Source organism: Pogona vitticeps, chromosome 2 (genome assembly GCF_051106095.1).
Source record: "Pogona vitticeps strain Pit_001003342236 chromosome 2, PviZW2.1, whole genome shotgun sequence".
Taxonomy (NCBI): domain Eukaryota; kingdom Metazoa; phylum Chordata; class Lepidosauria; order Squamata; family Agamidae; genus Pogona; species Pogona vitticeps.
In genome coordinates this window covers 122,756,122-122,777,858 of record NC_135784.1, presented here as the reverse complement: position 1 = coordinate 122,777,858, position 21,737 = coordinate 122,756,122, and the positions used below count along the sequence as shown (strand labels likewise).

At 45.7% G+C, this 21,737-nt stretch overlaps 1 protein-coding gene across 9 annotated transcripts in view; it reads left to right on the top strand.

Annotated features, from left to right (window-relative positions):
* CACNA1A (calcium voltage-gated channel subunit alpha1 A) overlaps positions 1 to 21,737 on the top strand; it is a 355,947-nt gene that overhangs the window by 154,041 nt on the left and 180,169 nt on the right. For all 9 annotated transcript variants that reach the window (XM_078385849.1, XM_078385848.1, XM_072990312.2 and 6 more), the window contains 3 exons: positions 6,575 to 6,666; positions 8,080 to 8,232; positions 12,443 to 12,630. In XM_078385849.1, coding sequence (XP_078241975.1) covers positions 6,575 to 6,666; positions 8,080 to 8,232; positions 12,443 to 12,630 — 433 coding nt within the window. The remainder of the gene's footprint in view (positions 1 to 6,574; positions 6,667 to 8,079; positions 8,233 to 12,442; positions 12,631 to 21,737) is intronic.

Below are 21,737 nucleotides of genomic sequence, written 5' to 3'. Positions count from 1 at the left end.
CTTTCTCAAGGGAGCTGGCTCAACCTTCCCCTGTGCTGGCAGGATCAGGCCCTGCTGCTCCCGGCTGCCTCATCCCCTACCAACACCGGCCACCTGGCCCAGGGGGAGAGAAAGGTTTTAACCGGAGCTTCCTTTGGGACCTGACCGGACGAGCGTGCCTGCTGATAGAGGGAACAAGAGACCATCTGCCGGCCACAGCCCACTGGGTGAGAGGCAGTGGAACTGTGGTTGGGCCCCTGTTGGATGCCAGCTCTTTCTCAAGGGAGTTGGCTCAACCTTCCCCTGTGCTGGCAGGATCAGGCCCTGCTGCTCCCGGCTGCCTCATCCCCTACCAACACCGGCCACCTGGCCCAGGGGGAGAGAAAGGTTTTAACCGGAGCTTCCTTTGGGACCTGACCGGACGAGCGTGCCTGCTGATAGAGGGAACAAGAGACCATCTGCCGGCCACAGCCCACTGGGTGAGAGGCAGTGGAACTGTGGTTGGGCCCCTGTTGGATGCCAGCTCTTTCTCAAGGGAGCTGGCTCAACCTTCCCCTGTGCTGGCAGGATCAGGCCCTGCTGCTCCCGGCTGCCTCATCCCCTACCAACACCGGCCACCTGGCCCAGGGGGAGAGAAAGGTTTTAACCGGAGCTTCCTTTGGGACCTGACCGGACGAGCGTGCCTGCTGATAGAGGGAACAAGAGACCATCTGCCGGCCACAGCCCACTGGGTGAGAGGCAGTGGAACTGTGGTTGGGCCCCTGTTGGATGCCAGCTCTTTCTCAAGGGAGCTGGCTCAACCTTCCCCTGTGCTGGCAGGATCAGGCCCTGCTGCTCCCGGCTGCCTCATCCCCTACCAACACCGGCCACCTGGCCCAGGGGGAGAGAAAGGTTTTAACCGGAGCTTCCTTTGGGACCTGACCGGACGAGCGTGCCTGCTGATAGAGGGAACAAGAGACCATCTGCCGGCCACAGCCCACTGGGTGAGAGGCAGTGGAACTGTGGTCGGGCCCCTGTTGGATGCCAGCCCTTTCTCAAGGGAGCTGGCTCAACCTTCCCCTGTGCCTGCAGGATCAGGCCCTGCTGCTCCTGGCTGCCTCATCCCCCTCTCAACATGAGCTACATGGCTGGGAGGGAGAGAAGGGGCTTTAGAAAAGTTTTATTTTATATATGTTTTAAATGTTTTTAAATTGTTATTAATTGCCATCAATGAAGAAGAGACCCACAGTGGATCTAATGGAACAGGAAGGGGGGAGGGTGTTGGAGGGGGCAGCCATTGAGGTGGTGCTGGGTAGGGGAAGGAATGGCGGTGGGGGTAGGACATGCCCGCGTAGGAGAAGAGAGGTTAGATATCTTACATCTATCCCCTCTTCTAGTTCTACCCCCAACCAGATGGTATCAGGCGACCATATCAGCAAACCCTCGAGCCACACGGTGCTGTTGATGAACGCCAGGTCAGTACAAAATAAAACTGCCCTCATCCATGATGTAATTCTGGATGAGGGGTCTGACCTGGCGTGCATTACTGAGACCTGGGTGGGAGAGGAGGGTGGTGTTCCCCTCTCCCAGCTATGTCCGCCTGGGTACTCAGTCCAGCACCAGGGTCGCTCGGAGGGTCGGGGAGGGGGAGTTGCTATAGTCTATAGGAGTTCTATCTCCTTGACCAGGCTTCCTGTCCCTTTGAGAGGAGGTCTCGAGGGCCTGTATTGTGTGTTGGGCTCGCGAGACAGGTTAGGGATTCTGTTGGTGTACCGCCCACCCTGCTGCGTACCAACAGTCTCCCTGCCTGAGCTGACAGAGGTAGTCTCGGACCTGATGTTGAGGACTCCCAGGCTGTTGGTGCTGGGGGACTTCAACATCCATGCCGAGGCTGCCTTGACTGGGGCGGCTCAGGACTTCATGGCCACCATGACAACCATGGGGCTGTCTCAATGTGTCATCAGTCCGACGCATGAGAAGGGCCACACCTTGGACCTGGTTTTCTCAACGGGACTGGAAGATGGTGGTTTGGATGTGGAGGGGCTGGTCGTGACCCCATTGTCATGGTCAGACCACTTCCTGGTCAAGTTCAGTCTATTAGCGTCTTCTTCCCTCTGCAAGGGTGGGGGATCTATTAAGATGATCCGCCCTTGGAGACTAATGGATCCAGATGGATTCCTGAATGCTCTGGGGGATTATCCGTCTGATATGGTCGGCGCTCCTGTCGAAGCTCAGGTCACCCTATGGAATAGGGAGATGACCCGGGCGGTTGACACGATTGCGCCTAAGCGTCCTCTCCCTGCTCGCCGAGCCCAGACAGCTCCCTGGTATACTTCTGAACTGCGGGCGATGAAGCGAGAGGGGAGACGGCTGGAGCGCAGGTGGAGGAAATCCCGCTGGGAGTCCGATCGAACACGACTTAGAGCCCATTATCGGGCCTATTTCGTGGCAATACGGCTGGCGAAACGGCAATATTTCTCCAGCCGTATTGCTTCCTCAGAATGTCGTCCAGCAGAGCTGTTTCGGGTGGTCCGGGATCTTCTTCAACCGGGAAATCCGGTGGAGGTCCCGGACTGCTCATCAGCTCGCTGTGATGAGTTTGCCATACATTTTGAGGGAAAAATCGCTCAGATTCGCAGTGGGTTGGACTCCACAGTTACTGCAGAATCAGAGGATGTGTCCAGTGCGCCGTGCTTAGGTCCAGTATTAATGGATGAGTTTCAATTGTTGAGACCTGATGATGTGGACAGGGTGCTTGGATCTGTCCGTTCTACCACCACTCCGCTCGACCCTTGCCCATCCTGGCTAATTGGAAGATCAGCCAGGGGGGTTCGCACCTGGGTCCAGGAGGCCGTGAATGCCTCTCTGAGAGAGGGAGTGGTCCCTACCGCCTTGAAAGAGGCGGTGATTCGACCACTCCTTAAAAAGCCTAACCTGGACCCAAGGCTGGTGGTTAACTACCGACCAGTGGCAAACCTCCCTTATTTGGGCAAGGTGTTGGAGCGGATTGTGGCCGGGCAACTCCAGGCGCTGCTGGATGAAACGGATTTTCTGGATCCATTTCAATCGGGTTTCAGGCCGGGTTTTGGTACAGAGACTGCCTTGGTCGCCCTGTACGATGACCTTTGCCGGGAGAGAGACAGGGGGAGTGTGACCCTGTTGATACTCCTGGACCTCTCAGCGGCTTTCGACACCATCGACCATGGTGTCCTTCTGGATAGGCTGGCTGGGTTGGGAGTTGGGGGCACTGTTTTACAGTGGTTCCGCTCCTTCCTGGCTGACCGTGTCCAGAGGGTGGTGCTGGGGGACAGTTGCTCTGCCCCATGGCATTTATGTCATGGGGTTCCTCAGGGCTCAATACTGTCCCCCATGCTGTTCAACATCTACATGAAACCGCTGGGAGAGGTCATCAGGAGGTTTGGGCTGAGGAGTCAGCAATATGCTGACGATACTCAGCTCTACCTCTCGTTTTCCACCAATCCAGGTGAGGCAGTTTCTGTGCTGAACTCGTGTCTGGACCTGATAATGGACTGGATGAGGGTTAATAAATTGAAACTCAATCCAGACAAGACGGAAGTGCTGTTAGTGGGTGCTTCGCCGGACAGGCTGGAGGGCCATTTCCCTGCCCTGAATGGGGTTGCACTCCCCCTAAGGGACAGGGTCCGCAGCTTGGGGGTGCTCCTGGACCCCAGTCTAACACTGGAAGCCCAGGTGGACTCGGTGGCCAGGGGCGCCTTCCTTCAGCTGCGGAAATTATACCAGCTACGGCCCTACCTGGACGAGCGGAGTCTCATGACAGTCACACATGCACTGGTAACATCCCGCATAGATTACTGCAATGCGCTTTACGTGGGGCTGCCTTTGAAGACGGTCCGGCGATTGCAACTGGTCCAGAATCGAGCTGCGCGGCTGGTGAGTGGTGCAGCTGCCACGGAACATATCAAGCCGATTCTGTATAAGTTACATTGGCTACCAGTTGCTGCCCGGGCCCAATTCAAAGTGCTTGTTTTGACATATAAAGCCCTAAACGGCTTGGGCCCTGGATACCTGAAGGACCGCCTCCTTCCATATGAACCTACCCGGCAGTTAAGATCTAGCCAGGGGGCCCTTTTGAAAGAGCCGTCCCTTAAGGAGGTAAGAGGGACGGCTTGTAGACAAAGGGCCTTTTCGGCAGCTGCCCCCAGACTATGGAATGCCCTCCCGACTGAGATTCGTCTGGCGCCGACGCTGATGACATTTCGGCGCCAGGTCAAAACCTTCCTGTTCCAGAAGGCTTTTAACTGAAATAATATTAGCTGTGGGTCTGATGGCAATTTTAATTGTATTTTAATTGTATTTTAATTATTTTATCTTTTGCTGTATTGAATTTTAATTATTGTAAGCCGCCCAGAGACCTCTGGGTAGTTTGGGCGGCATATAAATTGAATAAATAAATAAATAAATAAATAAATAAATAAAGGGCTTACGTCAGTTCAAAGCTAGGGGCATCTCTGTCTTTGTCTGTGGCTGTGACATATAGCCTTTCTCTCTCCCTTCTGCTGATTCACATGGCCAGAGCAGATAAGTGGTTCCTAATCAGAGTTCCTCATTGAGTCCATCTGACTCAGCTTTTAATTACCATAAGAAAAAGATAGGGACACAGCGAGAATAACTTGTAATGCCACAGCCAAGGAGTCTCATTACAACACAATTACTATCCTTTAAAACACAGTCACTTTTAAGTTGGGAAGAGGGAAGAAGTCGGGGAAAGATTGCTTAACCAAAAATCCTTGAGTGGATATTGCTAAAAGGATTGCTGCATCTTTCTGAAACGGGGCAGGGGTGCGGATCCTTCTGTCTTTACCTCTTGCTGACAACAATACCATCCAGAAAGTATTGCTACAAAAGTGACAAGATTATAATAATGATCATCATTTTATTTGAACCAATCATAGGCAAAATTCCTGGGATTTTTCCCAGATTTTGGGAAGGAGAGGTGGATTAGATTATGTCAAATTTGGGATAGAAATCATTTATAGGGAATTATGACTGCAAGCTTTGAACAAAAAGAATGTGAGCAAAAGAGGTTATGATATCCCAATAAAGAAAGTCTGAACGTTACTTTAAGCAAGGCATTGCTTTTTTTTTAATGTGTTAAAGGCAAGGGAAGGTTTTGTTTATTAATGTATATTCTTCATTTACAGCCTAAGAAGGATTTTAGGTGGCTAACAACTGTCTAAACCAATACCAATAAAATTCTACAGCAATAAAAACAAAAAAATAAACCAATTTAGCAAAATAAAAAACAAATATCATGTTCTCAGAATACATTTTATTGAAATGAGCACATAAACAATATGATCTTTATTTTATGCCTAAAGCACAGCTAGATATCCTATATTATAGCAGAGAGTTGGTTTACACAGATCATTTCCCTTGCATTGCATTGAGGTTTGCATTTGCTGCCACAACATTGCCACATGTGCCCTCAGACTGCAACACATTTTCTTGAAGGGCTCCTTGGGTTGCCGGCTTGTGCTTCAGTCTTACTCCATATTCTTGCTGACATGAAGTTGAGTTGCTGCTTACCCACCTTCTGCATGGGAGCAGCTGGAGATGGTCTGAAGCACACATACAACATTACCATAAGAATTGGTATGATTGTCGCAACTGGCAAAATCATTGCTGGTAATACTTTGGTATTAGCCACCATTATAAACTGTATTATATTTAGTTCACACAAGTGCTATATCACCATTACTGTATATGGCTGTGTGTATGTATGGGTGTGTTATATTGATAATAGTCAGTCTAGGCTGTTCATTAGGGAGCAGGTTATAATTTTTCCCTCATAGTCAGAAGAGACTTTTTCAAGCTTATGATCTACAGATCGTATACTGCATTATTTCATTTTCATGGTGTACTTAAGGGGTATACTTCTTTGCTAGTTTGCTTGTTTGTTTTTTCTATAGAGGTGAATACAAGCCCTGGCACAGTGATTTTTATGAGAAGATTAATTATAAGAAGAAATGTAAACCCAGTTTCCTCAGATTTTATCGCTTTATTTTAATTTACTCTCACTGAAGTCACTTCTTACAAAAGTATTTTAGAAATAAGAGATGCTATTGCATACAAATGTTGTTTCATGCATACTTTGAAGTCAAAACTTTTTTAAAAAAAGAGGAAGCTATATACTTTTAGTAGGATACTGACATTCAAGCTGATAAGAGAATTTGTCTTCTTTAGTCATTTTGAAGAGGGACTCTTTATATGTTTAACTTCTGCACATAAAACTCCTGTTAGGAGCACACAGGTAAAGACAGTCTATTTGATGAATAACTTCCCCACTCTTTCAGTGCAATTAATGCTTACAAATGGAGTGCTGCTAAACTCATAATTATGTATGTTATTTGGGGTACAAAATCAAGGTGTGATAATTATTCCTGATTATCAATCCAGTGCACTGCAAATATACTGTATACTGATCTTGTATATACTCAATGATGGTTTTAATGGACATATGATTTCTTTAGCATGCTTTGTGAAGCCCAGGTTTGCTTCCCAGCAGCTGCAGCCTGGATTTTGAGTATCTTCATTGGGAAAGCCACATTATAAACACTTTCTCTTTCTCTTGCAGCATCTTGGCAACAGTTGGCACCGAATTTGACCTGCGGACTCTGCGGGCAGTTCGTGTGCTCAGGCCACTAAAGTTAGTGTCGGGAATCCCAAGTGAGTTAATCCTCAGTTCATGACTTGCAGCTGGTCTGCAACCTTCTTGAAGTGCCATGCTTTGAAGTATCAGCCTTAACCTATAATCAAAGCCAGACAGCTTCTCATTTTGCAGCATTTATCTAAAGCTTTCCTGCAATTTCACTACCCATCCATGCCATCACCTATGGGGAAATTTTAACTCTTCTTCACAGTTTTCATGGGCCTAGATAATGGGTCTTCTCTCCCCTTGTTAAATCCAGCATGCCATCCTAGTACAGACAGAGTCATTGGAGAAAGCTCCATTGAACAGAATATGACATAACTTTAGTATACATAGCATTGCTCTGCCAATCTGTCATTCCTGCGCCTTCCACATTCAGAAACCAGATCTTTAGTCAGGATTGTGGTTTCACTATACAGTGGTGCCTCGCTAGACGATGATAGTCCGTTCCACTGAAATCGCTGTTTAGCGAAATCATTGTCTAGCAAAAAGCATTTCCCCATTGGAATGCATTGAAACCTGTTTAATACATTCCAATGGGGAAGAATCATCGTTGTCTAGCGAAGATCAGCCATAGGAAAGCCGCTTTGCGAACTGCCAGTCAGCTGTTTAAATCGCTGTCTTGCGAAGCTTAGGTCCCGAAAACATCTGTTTTGTGAGCGTGGAGGGAGCTGTCAAAATTGTCATCTAGTGAAAATCATTTTGCGAAGCAGGGACCAAACATTGTCCAGCGAAATTCCCCCATAAGACTCACTGTTTTGTGAATCGCTATAGCGATTGCAAAAAGTCAATGTCTAGCAAAAAAACTATCATGCGGGGTAACTGTCTAGCGAGGCACCATTGTATATATTTCCAGTGTTTTTGTACATTGAGAGAAATGCCTAGGAAGTCTCTGTTGTCCTGAGTCTATTTAAATTTTGGGAATTTTAAAATAGGGAGAGTAAGAACCTTACATTAATGGAAGGCATTCTAATACAGAATGGTTGTCAAAATGAACTTTGGAGGTTTAGTCTGTCTAAATTCTTCACCTGGGAATATCAAGTTACTTGATATTCAAAGTGGTGTTTCAAAGTGGTGTTTGCCAAATATCAGCTGTTCCACTCTTCCCTCTTACTGGATCCTTTTGATCTAGCTCCTCTCCTTATAGATCATATCACCAGTAGAAGAAGGAAACACAAATAATATTCACACACTTTGTGTAAACAATGAGGAACATGCTTCCTTTCAATATCCTGTCTCTGGCATTTCTGGATTCTATAAATGAAGTGGGAATTCTATGTTTGAAAGATGATATGAGATTTTGTGTAGGACAGAGAGAAGAATATCAGTCATTCTTTAATCCAGTTGATAATTCAGTAGTGTATGCTGTTTCCATGCTAGTAGATCCCTTGTATGTGGATCATTCTCTGCTCTCTGTCTTTTTCCTGCAGGTTTACAAGTCGTCCTTAAGTCCATCATGAAGGCCATGATACCTCTGCTACAAATTGGCCTCCTCCTATTTTTTGCAATCCTTATTTTTGCAATCATAGGGTTAGAATTTTATATGGGGAAATTTCACACCGCCTGCAAGGATATTCATACAGGTAAGTAAACAGCATCTCTGTTTCTTTCTGTTGCCTCTTCTTTCCCTCCACTCCAAATCAGATGGTGTGCAGTGTTTTCAAGCTGGATAGGAAGCTTTGGACAGGGGAGATATTTTGGCTGCTTAGATGAGCCTGGCTGGGGATGTTCACGTCTAGGGTTATTTATTAGAAATATTTGTGTACTGCTTCTTATTTGCATGAATTCCAGAATAGGTTCGTGAGAAATATAACCAGGTTCCATACTGTATATCAGTTAATTGTTGTGTCTGTTGAATGATGATGTTTGCCCTGTTTTGCATATATATATATATATGGTATATATCTATACACACACACACACTGCCCCGTTAGTGCCAAAACACTTTTCTGGGCAGTTAACAGACAGTTAAAACAAACTACACAAAAGTAAATATAACCTAAATAACAAAAATATGGTCTATATGTAACTATGATGATGTTCACCCTGTTTTGCATTTATATATACATACATAGTATATACTAGGTACCATATATATATGTTATCTAGTATATATGTACATATGGTGTGTGTGTTTGTATACATATACATATACATACATACACACACACATACACAAATATACTACACACACACATATACTATATACCATATATATGGTATATAGTATATAGTATGTATATATAAATGCAAAACTGATCCCTATAATGTTTCTGACATTTTATAGAGAATTATTTCCATAACTTTTTTTTAAAAAACCTGTTAATTTTAACAGTTTGAAGCAGTGTTCAAACAAGTAAAGATCCATGCTGTGCTTCTTGAACCAGAAAGGCAAGATGTAGTTCTGAATTAGCATGCAATTCATAGTACATCTGTAAAATGGCTTCCAAAGCAGCATGAAGTTGGGCCTGGGCTGTATGTTGGGTGCTAAGGAGTTTGGATCCAGCCTGTTTTCAAGATATGCCTATAATCAGAGTCTGGGAAACAGATTTCCTGGTTTCTTTTTCTGGCAGTGCCAACAGTGCAATCTATGCCATTACCAGCTCGCTTGGCTTTTTCATACTTTACCTCTCAAGGAGTGGGTGAGCCAGCTTTTGACCCCTCCAATTTTTTTACATGAACCATCTTCACATAAAGCCTTTCTGGGACTGTTGTTGTCCTGCCAGTTGCCCTGAGTTCATTTGCCAAGCAGATTAGACTTAGGACTTGACACTTAAATTTACCAAAGTGACCCCAGCAATGTAGACACTGTGCAGAATTACAGGGGCACTGTGTGAAATTTAAATAGCTTCAAGGAATCCATCACAAGCCAAAGAGCACCAGGAGCTCACAGGTCTCATTGCCAAATAGGCCCAACTGAAGCCTGTTGCCATAGGAAACAGGTCACCTGTGTTTATGGCGCTCTCACTGCTCGAGCCAGCCCTCCATGTACCTATTCTCAGAACCAGAGATGTAGGACTTCTGCTATACTTAGAATGTCATATACTGTACTTAATTGTATTTGTATGTGAGTTTATTGTGTCACATGGTTTTTGTCTGTTGTTTCATATGGATTGTGTATATTTTATTGTCTGTTGCTTAACTTCCTAAGTCATAATTAAAGTAGAACCCATGAATCAGTGAAACCTAGGGAGTTGATCCAGCAAATCCCCAGCAATGGGTCTACTCTAGTTGTAACTTACTACGCTAAGCAACAGGATTTCAGCCTTTGCATGGTGTTGTAGTTTTCCTCCTAGACAGCCTCCAAATAAATGGGTACCATTTATAGAGTCTGCGGTTTATTTGGAGCAGCAAGCAACTAGAGTCAGAGTTGTGTGTTTGCCTTTTATATTTTCTCTGTTCTTGGTGTATGCAATTATCTATCCTGTGTGTTCTCAGTGTGGATACCTCAAACAAGAGAGGGGGTCCACAGTGTTGCTAATATATATATATATATGAATTTATTTTTTTTCTTTGACAAGGTGAACTTTTTCAGCTGTGTTCTGAATCTCTGCATTGGAACCCAGACTCATCTGTTCTAGGAATACATCTGATTGAGCATGGTTCATATCTAAACATACACGTTGAGAAATGCCTTCTTTGGTGTGACTGACATAATATACAGATGTACTTTAAAAAAGTAGTGTGAGCCCCACTAACAATGGCAGCTTTGGCGCGAGCTCCTTCCATCCCTGATTTCATAGGAGACACAGTAGAGACTTCAATAACAATGGAATTTATTAAAACAGGGTCAAGAGAAACACATCCAGCTCAAGGAGCTTCTTTCAGAAAAGTTCCTATAAGTGTCCTTTAGACTAGAGTCCAAGAGTCCCTTGGTTCAGTCTCTTTCCCCTCCTTTCTAAACAGATCTAGTCCTGTTGTCCACCACATTGCCATCTGCAACAGAGAGAATTTATATGCCCACCCAATGAAGGCAGCAATGGCAGTCCCAGTTCTGTCTGGTGATTCATTGCCCCTCAACTAGGTGTTTCCTTTCAGCTCTTTTCTTTTTCCTCCACTGTCCTGGCTGGGTTGTACCCAGTTCTCCCAGTCTGAGCTTTCTGCTGCCAATGTGTTCACTCCCAGTGTTCCATTCCCCACCCCAGTAAATGGATTTGGGGAGAAGCTAAGGATTGAGGTTTCTCTTCTCACAGTACTCTTAGTTGTACGATAACCCCAGTCCAGGGATTTTCTTTGTATAGGTACTCCCAGTCTCCTGGGGGGTTCTGGTTCTTCCAGGGGTTGTGCCCCTACTTGGTAGACTTCCTGGGGTTCCCCTAAGGCAGATCCTCAATCTTTCTCCTTTTCAATGCCTCCACTATCACATCTGCATGGCGTTCTGCCATCTGCTGTGCTTCTTCTCTCTCCGCCTCCTTCTCCTGATCATCCTTTCCACCTCCAGAGCCTGCTTTATACCTCCTACCTCCCAGAGACCAGTTGCCCCTCTTCCTCTTGGAGGCATTCCTCTTTACATGGGTCCTTTTGGAGTCACCTCCCCAGGGATGTCAGTGGGTGTTCTAGATTTCTGGGCCTCGGGTTCTCTGGGTTGCACCAATACCCACTTGGCCCAGTGCACATCTCCCCGTTCTGTTAATGAGCTAGTGGTCTCAAATTCTCCCAGCTCAGAGGAAAGAGCAGGCACCCCACCCATTGGGGTCCCAGTGGTGGTTTCTTCCTTCTCATACTTAGTATAAAACACTTTTCATATGCTTTCCTTATTTGGCCAATTTGATAAGGAATCTGCTTGTAGAGCCCTCATTGGCTAACAACTTGTAGTATCATGAAGAACCTATCCACCAACCTACATATCTTGAAAGCAAGTGATTGCGTAATTTAACAAGAACAATCATATTCAAAATCATTGGGGTACTCAGTGTGGTGTAGTGGATATAGTAACAGACTAAGACTCAAAAATCCCTGGTTTGAATCTCTGCTCAGTTCCACTGGTGAAACCACTCCTTATATCACTTTGGAAGCCCTATTAAAGTCACGATAAGTCAGTTCCAACTTGAAAGCGCATAACAATAAACAGGGTCATTGCTTAATTCAGAAGTGGGAATCTGGGATCCTGGGGGGCCCCTGCATCTCTTGAGGTCTTTTATGGATCTTAAACTTCTCTTGAAACCCTATCCTTGGGGGGGGGAATTAAACTAAAAATTGTGATTTCTTTTCCCAGAAGACTGTGGTGCCACGATTTTGCACTTAAACAAGACACCAGCCCTATGTGTGCTTTATTCTTCCCTCTCCCCAAATCCCAAAGGAATTTTATTTAAAAAAATGGAGTTCTGTCTGTTTCCAGTTTTTTTTGGGGGGGGGATCTTCTGCAGTCCATGGTTGGCCCTGTGGTCAAAATTGGCCCCTAGATTTCTGGAGCTTTTGCCTGCTCCCAGTTTAAATCTACATGGTTTCTCATAAATATGAGAAGACAGATCTGGATCAGGTAGTCTGTATAATTTGAAGAACAAAGATGGAAGGCAACTGAGCTTTCCTTGCAGGGCCAAAATGCTTTTTTAGAAAATGCCTATAAACACCCTGGGAAAGGTTACTACATGTAGGGGGGAAATGCATTTGTCATTTGTGTGAACCCTTGAAAACCCTAAGTAATGATCCTGGAGGAAGTGGCTTCTTAAACTACAAGCACTGCTCTTAATAAGTGAGTGACAACATTTTTCCTGTCTCCTATATGTACTTACCTGCTCCTGTTATTTTGTCTGCAACAGTCATACTACCAGCCCTCTGTTCCCTCCTTCCCAGATGAAATCACACAAGAAGCTCCATGTGGAACAGAAGCACCATCACGCCTCTGCCCTAATGGGACCAGGTGTGCAGAATACTGGCAAGGACCCAACTATGGGATCACTCAGTTTGACAACATTCTGTTTGCTGTGCTGACTGTCTTCCAGTGTATCACCATGGAAGGGTGGACTGACCTCCTGTATGATGTGAGTATCACACATAGCACACATCCTGGTGCTATGATAGAGTGCCTCTGAACTTTTCTGGCCCAGGACCAGAGAGATCCGGGATCATAATTGCTAACTATAAACAGTGCATAATAGTAAAAATGGTTAAATTATGTTTTTGTCTGCAAAATCTATTGACGTCAGGAGAAACGGGCCTTTTTGGTGGCAGTTCAAAACATTGATAGCTCTGTGTGGAAAGAGATAGGCATTGCCCTAACGCTACAGGAAGAACATCTTATATTTTTATGTGGGAGAAAAGAATGTGAATCTAGACATAGAGAGTTAGACTACATTCCTCACTCATTTCTGGGCTACATGTATTGTCGTACCTTTTCTTCCTTCATGCTTCACTTTCTTCACCAGTATGCTGCCTTTTCCTGAGCAGTAGCAAATTAATGTTTGCATCATCTTTTCAGACAAGTGTTAAAGGTGTAGCTAAACTAAAACTGTGAATGGATCATAGCATTCCTCTATTCCAGTGTGTAGCAAATTGTGCTGAACATGACTGGGGGCTTCAGTGGTGAAATTACTCAACAACCAAATCCAGTGGGTTGTGCTTGTTTAATCAGATCATGCCCTCGGCTGGGCTGGGACACAAAGTAGTGATATGGGGGAACTGGTGGTGGAGAACCTTAGACAAAATTGCAATTACTGAGGATACCTAATTGTCCCTTCCTCTTATTATGTTTCAGCTTTTCAGTTAAGAGTTCAATAAATGTCAAATCCTTTCTGCTCTCCCTTTAGTGCTTAGTACATGGATGCTATGTGTTTAAGGAACAAAGTATGACAGCTGAATAACCGTGAAGAAAGGGTCATCTTTGTGTATTTTTCTCTCCATCACAATGGGAAGCAGAGAGATAACTGGGGCGTGTGTATGTGCGACTTTTGTATTCACACTAGTTATATGCAACCCACATCTTCTTCATAGGTGGGTGACATGCTGAGAACGAGGTGGGGAAGTGTGTTGGTTCTTCCGGATCTCTTGATGGCATTTGATATCATTGACCATAGTTTTCTTCTGGGTCACCTAACTGGGATCGGACTTGAAGGCACTTCCTTGCACTGGTTCCAGTCCTTCCAGAAGGTGATGCTGGGGGATTCCTGTTTGACGCCCTGGCTTTTGGTCTACAGTGTCCCTCAGGGTTCTGTTTCGTCCTCCAGGCTATTTGATGCCTACATGAACCTTCTGGGAGAGGTTGTCCAGAGTTTTGGGGTTCGGTGCCATCAGTGATGGCATCCAACCTGTTTGCATGTAATCCCGAGTAAGCTGTCTTAGATTTAAATCAGTGCTTGATATTTGTAATAGACTGGATGAAGGCAAACAAACTGAAACTTAATTCTGGCAAGACAGAGGTCCTAGCAAGATCAAGGCATAGGGATCCGTTCCATATTAGATGAGGTTTGCGATCTCCCTGAAGACTCAAGTTCATAGCTTGGGTGTATTTCTGGATTTATCCCGGAGGCTGACTTCCCAAGATTCAGCAATGGCCAGGAGTGCCTTTGCACAGTTAAAGCAAGCGCACCAACTGTGATGGCTCTTTGAAATATGTGATTTGGTTATAGAGACACATGCCTTAGTTACATCCTGTTTAGATTACTGTAATGTGCTCTACCTGGAGCTGCCTTTACAGATGGTTCAGAAACTTCACTTGGTTCAAAATGCTTCAGCCAGACTGCTGAGTTACAAGGATCACATCACTCCCCTGTTACAACAGCTTCACTGATTGCCATTCTGTTTCTGAGCCCTGTACAAAGTGCTGGTTCTGTCCAATGAAGCCCTACATGGCTTCAGGCTGTCTGAAGGAATGTACCTTCCCATATAATCTATTCTGATCCTTGAGATCATTGGGATAAAGCCTTTTCTCAGTGCCATCACCATCTTGTGCACATTCGCTGAAGACCCAAGAACAGGGTATTTTTTGGGTGACTGCTCTTGACATGTGGAACTCCTTTTCAATTTGTTTTTTTAACTTCTAAAAATGTCCTTGCAGGATTCTGTTTTTCAGTAGGGGGGTGCAGCATATTTTTATCAGGTAGTTTAAATATATATTTAATTTGTTTTAACTAATAATGTTTTAGTAATCTGTTGGTTTAACTGCATTTTAATGTTAATATTATAATCTGTGATTGTAAATATCCATGGAGTTTTAGTTGCAAGCTGCCTTGTGTCATTTTATTGGAAGAAGGGCAAAGTATAAATTAACTAAAATGACTAACTAAATAATGACCTCCTAATCTTATATTAGCAGCAGGCTTCTTGTAAAATAAAATTAAAGTCCCTCAAATAGTAATCATCACCTGCTACCGTTCCACATGGGATTTCTTTTTAAATCTTAACAGATTTGAATATGCCTCAATTTGCCATAAAAACCAGAACACTTGTTTATCAATAGAAAATTGCACATAGATAGGAACAACATGTCAAACCCATAAGCATATGTCTGTAGTTAATAAAATTCATGTATCCGTGTACCTGTAGTTTATAATTAGATTTATCAGGACTACAAAACATAAAGGTTTTCTATGTCAAAGAGGTAGGGTACATTTTTGGCCAAACTACAGTTCCAAGAGACCTTTTCGTAATGCCAAACTGCAGTGTGGCATTGGGTTCAGTATCAAGAGCTCATTCAAACTGCACATTCAGTGGTACAGATCATCTAGACAGACAAGTTCATCTTCTCTGATTCTGGCTCTGAGACTGGAGCCATGAGACACTGGGGCAATTTAGGATGCATACAGGATTTTAAACAAAGGAGAGAGATACAAGAGGGAAAGATCATTTTTCATGCTGCTACAGTGCAGATTCTGACAATAACTTTGAACTGAATTTTGGGGGAGGGCAGTGTCAATGATGGCTGCTGAAGTGTCATTTTATGGTACTTTTGGAATATAAAATGGTAACTTTAAGAACCTTAGGAGACAGGTTGAGCATTGTTGATTTTGAGCCCCTGATTCAAAATTCATTCCAATACAGTACATCCAAATAGATGAAATACGTCCTCTCTTTTTTTTTCCTGAAATTCTGATTGGAAGAAAACAAAAATCTCCCAAAGGAAACAAATTTTCCTGAACTGTTTTTGTAGTATAAGCAACCACAAAGGAACCCACATAAAAATTGCTATTACTGATTCCCAAATGGTGTTTTACATGTTTAAAACTGAAAGCTTGTGGTGTCGGCATGAGTACTAGAAGTCTTGTTGTATAGACCTCTTCCTTTGGACCATTTCCTAGAAGGTAAGGAATTTTGCACTGCATATACTCTCAGAGCTCTGAAAACAAGATAGGGACAAGCAGGAGATCTAGAACTGTCCATTTACAGAGCAGATCTTGAAAGCAAATTCAGAAGTATCAAGAATGACAAAGAACCAAGGGCTATGATGCAACACCCAAACAAGATGGCCATCTACCCAGATAACTCCAGATTAAATGATCTAAAAATGGTTTTACCCACTAGAAATTGAACAATCTACCCTCCACAGAAACTAAATTCTACTTCTTCATCGTGGTCTTCTGTGAATGCACACAGAAGGGTTAATCCAGCGCCAGGGTTGGTCCTCTCGGAACATTCTCGAGCTACAAGAAAAAAGTAACAAATGTAAGGCTGCCTGTATTGCGCATTTTCCGCCCACCCTAGCCTCAGTTCCATTTTTCCGCCTAGCGATTTGGAACCTCTCCTTCAAGCTCTGTGTTTCTTATAATTCTGTTAGTCAAATTTTCGTGTTTCTGACCTGGACTGGACTTTGGATTGTTGAATTGCTATTCCCCTTGGACGCGGACTGTTTTCGGACTTCATTTCGGATTTTCCTTAGCTAATTCGGCTGCCTCGGTTTTTCCCCGCCTTTTTTCCACTCTACCTAACGGCTGGCTTATGCCTTCAGGCCCCTTCAGCCGCTGCGTGGCCTGCTCTAGGAAGATCCTACATCAAGATCCGCACGACCGCTGCCTTTTTTGTTTAGGTGCAGCTCACCTCACCAAGTCTTGCAAGCACTGCAAGACTTTTACTAAGGCAGCGCTAAAGGCGAGACAGCAGCACCTTAATTACTATCTGTGGGAGTCGACCCTATCAGCCACCAGGCCTTCGGACTCTGAAATGGTTTCCCCTTCGGCAACCGGGTCCATCAAAGCCCTCGTCCAAGCAGGCTAAAGCGGCCCCGACTAAAAAATCAGCTGCTAAAGCGAAAGCGGACGCCGCTTCGAAACCTGCAAAGCCAAGTAAGGCGAAACCTCAGACTAAGGCTAAGGAGTCTGCAGTTCTGCTTCCTCCCGTCTCTGAGTCCCTGCCATCTCCTATCTTGGAGGACTCGTCGAGGGACAAGGGATACTTGTCGGAGACAGCACCTTCTCTGCCTCCTCGACAAGCCGAGCCGGTTATGCCATTGGGCATTCCCTCTCCAACTCCGAGTCAGCTCGTAGGTGTCACCACGGGCTTGACTTCGGCCCCGCAGAGCCCATCTGTTCATAGGCGGGGATCTCCAGCTCCGTCGACCCCGACGTCTTCTTCGAGGTCGAGATCACCGCACGGGAAGCGCTCTTCGAAAAAGGAGCACGTGTCACCGACCCGACGCCGAAGCAAGCATTGGCGTCAGAAGCGCTCCCCATCTTCTTCTGACTCGGAGATGTCGCGTCGAGGCCGACGTCATCGGCGTCAACATCGCTGTTCTTCCACCAGCTCCTCGTAGACGTCGACCGATCGACGCCGTCGACGCAAGCGGGCCAAATATATCTATGTGTCATCATCATCTGACTCATCTCTGCCGCGTCATCGACGTCAGCGTCAACGAATCGGGACCGAAAAACCAAACGAGCCTCGACCTCAGCAGGTTCCAGTCTCTCCACCTGCGATTCCTCCTAGTGCTCCAGTGACAGCACCACAACCTTCGACGTCGGTGGTAGTGGTCCCCACAGATCCCGACGAAGTTTCATCAGTCTTGTCATCTAACTCGGACCAGGAATTGCCTGCGCAGCCTGGCCAGGGTGCCCTTCCAGAGGGAGAGACAGTAGGCTCTGACATAGGCGATGCCAACGTGTCTTCACCCTCCAAGGACTTTTCGTCTTATTCCCAGATGTTATCACGCTTGGCAAAGACTCTGAAGTTGGAGGTGGATCAACCTGCTCCTGCCACTGAGGACCTGATTTTCGGTGATATTAACCAAGAGAGGTCTGCTCCTCCTAGTTTGACCTTTGTCCCTGTCATCATGGACATCATAAAGGAATATTGGGGACAGCCGTCTGACACGCCTTCTTTGCCTCACAGAACTGAGAACTTTTATCGAGTACATGGATCGGATACCACCCGATCCCTAATTCCCTGATTGTTGAGACCAGTTGCACAAAGCCCACTGGGAAATCTCATGTCACTCCTACCAATAAGGAGGGTAAGAAGTTGGAAATTATTGGTCGGAAAATTTATTCCCTGGTCGCCTTTCTCTTAACTAAAGTTAATTAATTATCAAGCTGCTCTAGGAGCATACCAGAAACAGCTCTGGTTAAAGATCTTGCCTGGCCTCAAGCTTATTCCACAAGAAGTCAGGCAGACTTTTCTTAACTTTTATGAGGAGGCCCAGACTGCCTCAAAGCATCAGAGGCTCTCAACCAGGCACGCTACAGAAGTTGCTGCTAGAATCCTCATGTCTGCTATCACTATCCGCAGACATGCTTGGCTACGAGCTGCTGACATACTGGAAGATGTCAAAACCAAGGTAGAAAGCCTCTCCTTTGATGCCACCGGTTTGTTTAATGAGAAGACCGATGCTCATCTGGAAGAACTCCATAAGGCCAAGAAGACGGCCAAGTCTTATTCTATCCAACCTCAGCCTCGTTATGGCAGGTTTTGGTGGCGCAGGTCCTACGCCCAGTATCAACAGTCATCTCAGCAGTTTAAATCCTGTAAGAGCTTACCTCAACAAAGATCTTCCCAGGCTTCTTCTTCCGCTCCTAGTTACAGATCTCAAGATTTACAACGCCGGCAGTCCTTCAAAGCACCTGCCAAGAAGTCCAAGCGTTATCTTTGACTCGCCCAACAACGGTTTATCAGACTCAAACGTTACAAGACTTCTACCTTTTCTCTCAAACTGGCGCACCGTCACAAACGACTTGTGGGTCTTGCACATCATCGAGCACGGCTACAAGCTGGAATTTACAGAGTTACCTCCACTAGGGTATATACAGTATGTCACACCTCTTTCGACATCGCTCTAGAGGACGAAATTACATCACTCTTACAAAAACATGCCATTCAACCCGTACCCATGACAGACCTAAGAAACGGGTTCTACTCCAGATATTTCGCCGTGTCAAAGAAGGGCGGAGGCATAAGGCCCATACTAGATCTCAGGCTACTAAATACTTACCTTCGTCCTCGATGTTTTCGCATGGTGACTGGAGTCAATCTTGCCCCTGTTGAAGAAACACAATTGGTTCGTGGTCATAGAACTCAAGGACGCTTATTTTCACATCTCCATCCACCCACATCATCGCAAATACCTCAGGTTTCTGTTTCAGGGCACCATTTACCAGTTTCTGGCTTTGCCGTTCGGGCTCTCAAAAGCTCCCAGGACCTTCACGAAGGTGATGGCACCAGTGGCGGCTTACCTACGTCTTCGGGGCGTTCACATCTACCCTTACATAGACGATTGGCTGCTGGTGTCTCGGTCCCAGAAACAAGCTCTCAGGGACGTCCACTTGGTCCTTCGATTGCTCCCAAGGCTGGGCCTTACCTTGAATATTGAAAAGTCTCATCTCACACCATCCAAAGTGGTCCATTACATAGGTGCCCGCTTGGATGCCAACAAGGCCAGGATTTTCCTGCCCAGAGAACGGATACGAAAAATTCAGAAAGCTGTGCGAAAGTTTCGACCAAAGGCCCACGTGACAGCGAAGCACGTGCAACATCTTTTAGGTCTTATGGCCTCCACAATGCCTGCAGTGTCTCACACACGGCTCAAACTCAGATCTCTTCAGTCACGGTTCCTCACCCTGTTCAATTCCATAACAGACAGCCAACGCAAGTGACTCCGGGTAACTCCGGAGCTTGCCAGCCAGCTAACATGGTGGTCCCACTCCCCAAACCTGACCATAGGCAGACCCTTCAAACCATTGCAGCTGACAGTCCAGGTAACTACAGATGCCAGCCCAATCGGCTGGGGACCACACTGTGCCCTACACACAGTACATGCTCTCTGGTCCACTCAAGAACTCAACTTGCACATAAATCATCTGAAACTGATAGCGGTCATAAAGGCTCTACGAGCGTTCCTCCCCATGGTGCGAGGTCGTGGTGTGCAGCTGATAACAGACAACACCACGACCATGTACTACATAAACAAGCGGGGGGGACTCACTCACAATCGCTGCTATACCTCACTGTTCACCTCTGGGAGTGGTGCTGTCTACACCACATCTTTCCTGTAGCTATACATGTCTCAACAACAGAAAATACCCTCACAGATCATCTCAGCCGCCTTCCTTATCAGACACACGAGTGGGAACTCAATCCACGGGTGTTTCAGGAACTATGTCATCTATGGGGAACCCCCATAGTAGACATTTTTGCCTCTCGCCTGAACGCCAAGTGCACAGTTTATGCATCCAGAGCGGGGCTGGGCTGCGGATCTTTAGGAGATGCATTCATGATCCGTTGGAATTGGACACTCATGTACATGTTTCCTCCTCTTCCACTAATTCAGAGGGTGTTAGTGAAGTTGCGTCAATCGAGAGCGAGCGCAATATTCATAGCCCCTTATTGGCCGCGTCAGGTGTGGTTTCCTACCTTGATGAGCATGTCCTCCGAGTTCAAGAGACTACCCTCACTACCGGATCTCTTGACCCAGGATGCAGGCTCCATCTTCCATCCAGACGTGGAGACCCTTCATCTAACCGCGTGGAGGATCTCCCAGAGATCAAAGAGGTCTTAAACCAGTCCAAGAAGCCGTCTACCACTTTGTTGTATAAGAACAAATGGAAAGGTTTCATCAAGATTACGGAGTCCAGGGGTCTAGTTCCATCCCCTGTCTCTCTTTCTACATTGTTGTTATATTTGCGATACTTGTTTGACTTTGGGTTGTCGTTATCTACTATTAAGGTCTATCTGGCTGCCGTCATCTCCTTTCAGCCGAAAGATTCTGGTTCGTCTCGTCTTTTCTCCCATCCGACGGTCAAAGCCTTCCTCAAAGGACTCACTAACTTGAGGCCCCCAGTTAAACCACCAGTCCCACAGTGGTCCCTCCAGTTGGTTTTACACTCACTTACACATCCGCCATTCGAGCCAATGGCTACCTGCGATCTCAAGTTGCTATCATTCAAAACCCTCTTTTTGGTAGCGATTACCTCAGCTAGAAGGGTTAGTGAACTTGCAGCTCTCCGTTCTGACCAACCATTCTTACAGTTCTTTAAAGAAAAGGTTCAGTTATACCCAGATGTCTCCTTTCTTCCTAAGGTGGTGTCTGATTTTCACCTGAATCAGCCTCTGTCTCTCCCTGTTTTGTTTCCTCAACCTACTACAGATGTTGAGCGCATGCTCCACACCCTGGATGTGAAAAGAGCACCGGCCTTTTATGTCTCTAGAACAAGTGAATTTAGGACTTCTAACCGACTTTTCATTTGTCATTATGGTCACAAGAAGGGTTCTCCAGCATCGCGTTCTACACTGTCAAAGTGGATTGTTAGCACTATCACTCTGGCTTACGAACTCCAACACAGATCTCTCCCAGAAGGATTACGCGCTCATTCCACCAGAGTGGTTGCTTCTTCCACTGCCCTGTTGCGAGGTGTCGACGTGCCGGACATCTGCAGATCCGCCACGTGGTCCAATGTGTCAACTTTTGTTACCCACTACAGGCTGGACCTCAGGGCCAGACGGGAGACAACATTTGGAAGAGCGGTGCTGACATCTGTCCTACAGTGACATCCCACCATCCAGTGAGCGAGCTTGCTAATCACCCTTTTGTGTGCATTCACAGAAGACCACGATGAAGAAAGAGAGGTTACTTACCTGTAACCATGGTTCTTCGAGTGGTCATTCTGTGAATTCACATAATCCCACCCGGCCTCCCCTCTATCTGTCACTGATAGCGTCTACGGATTGATTT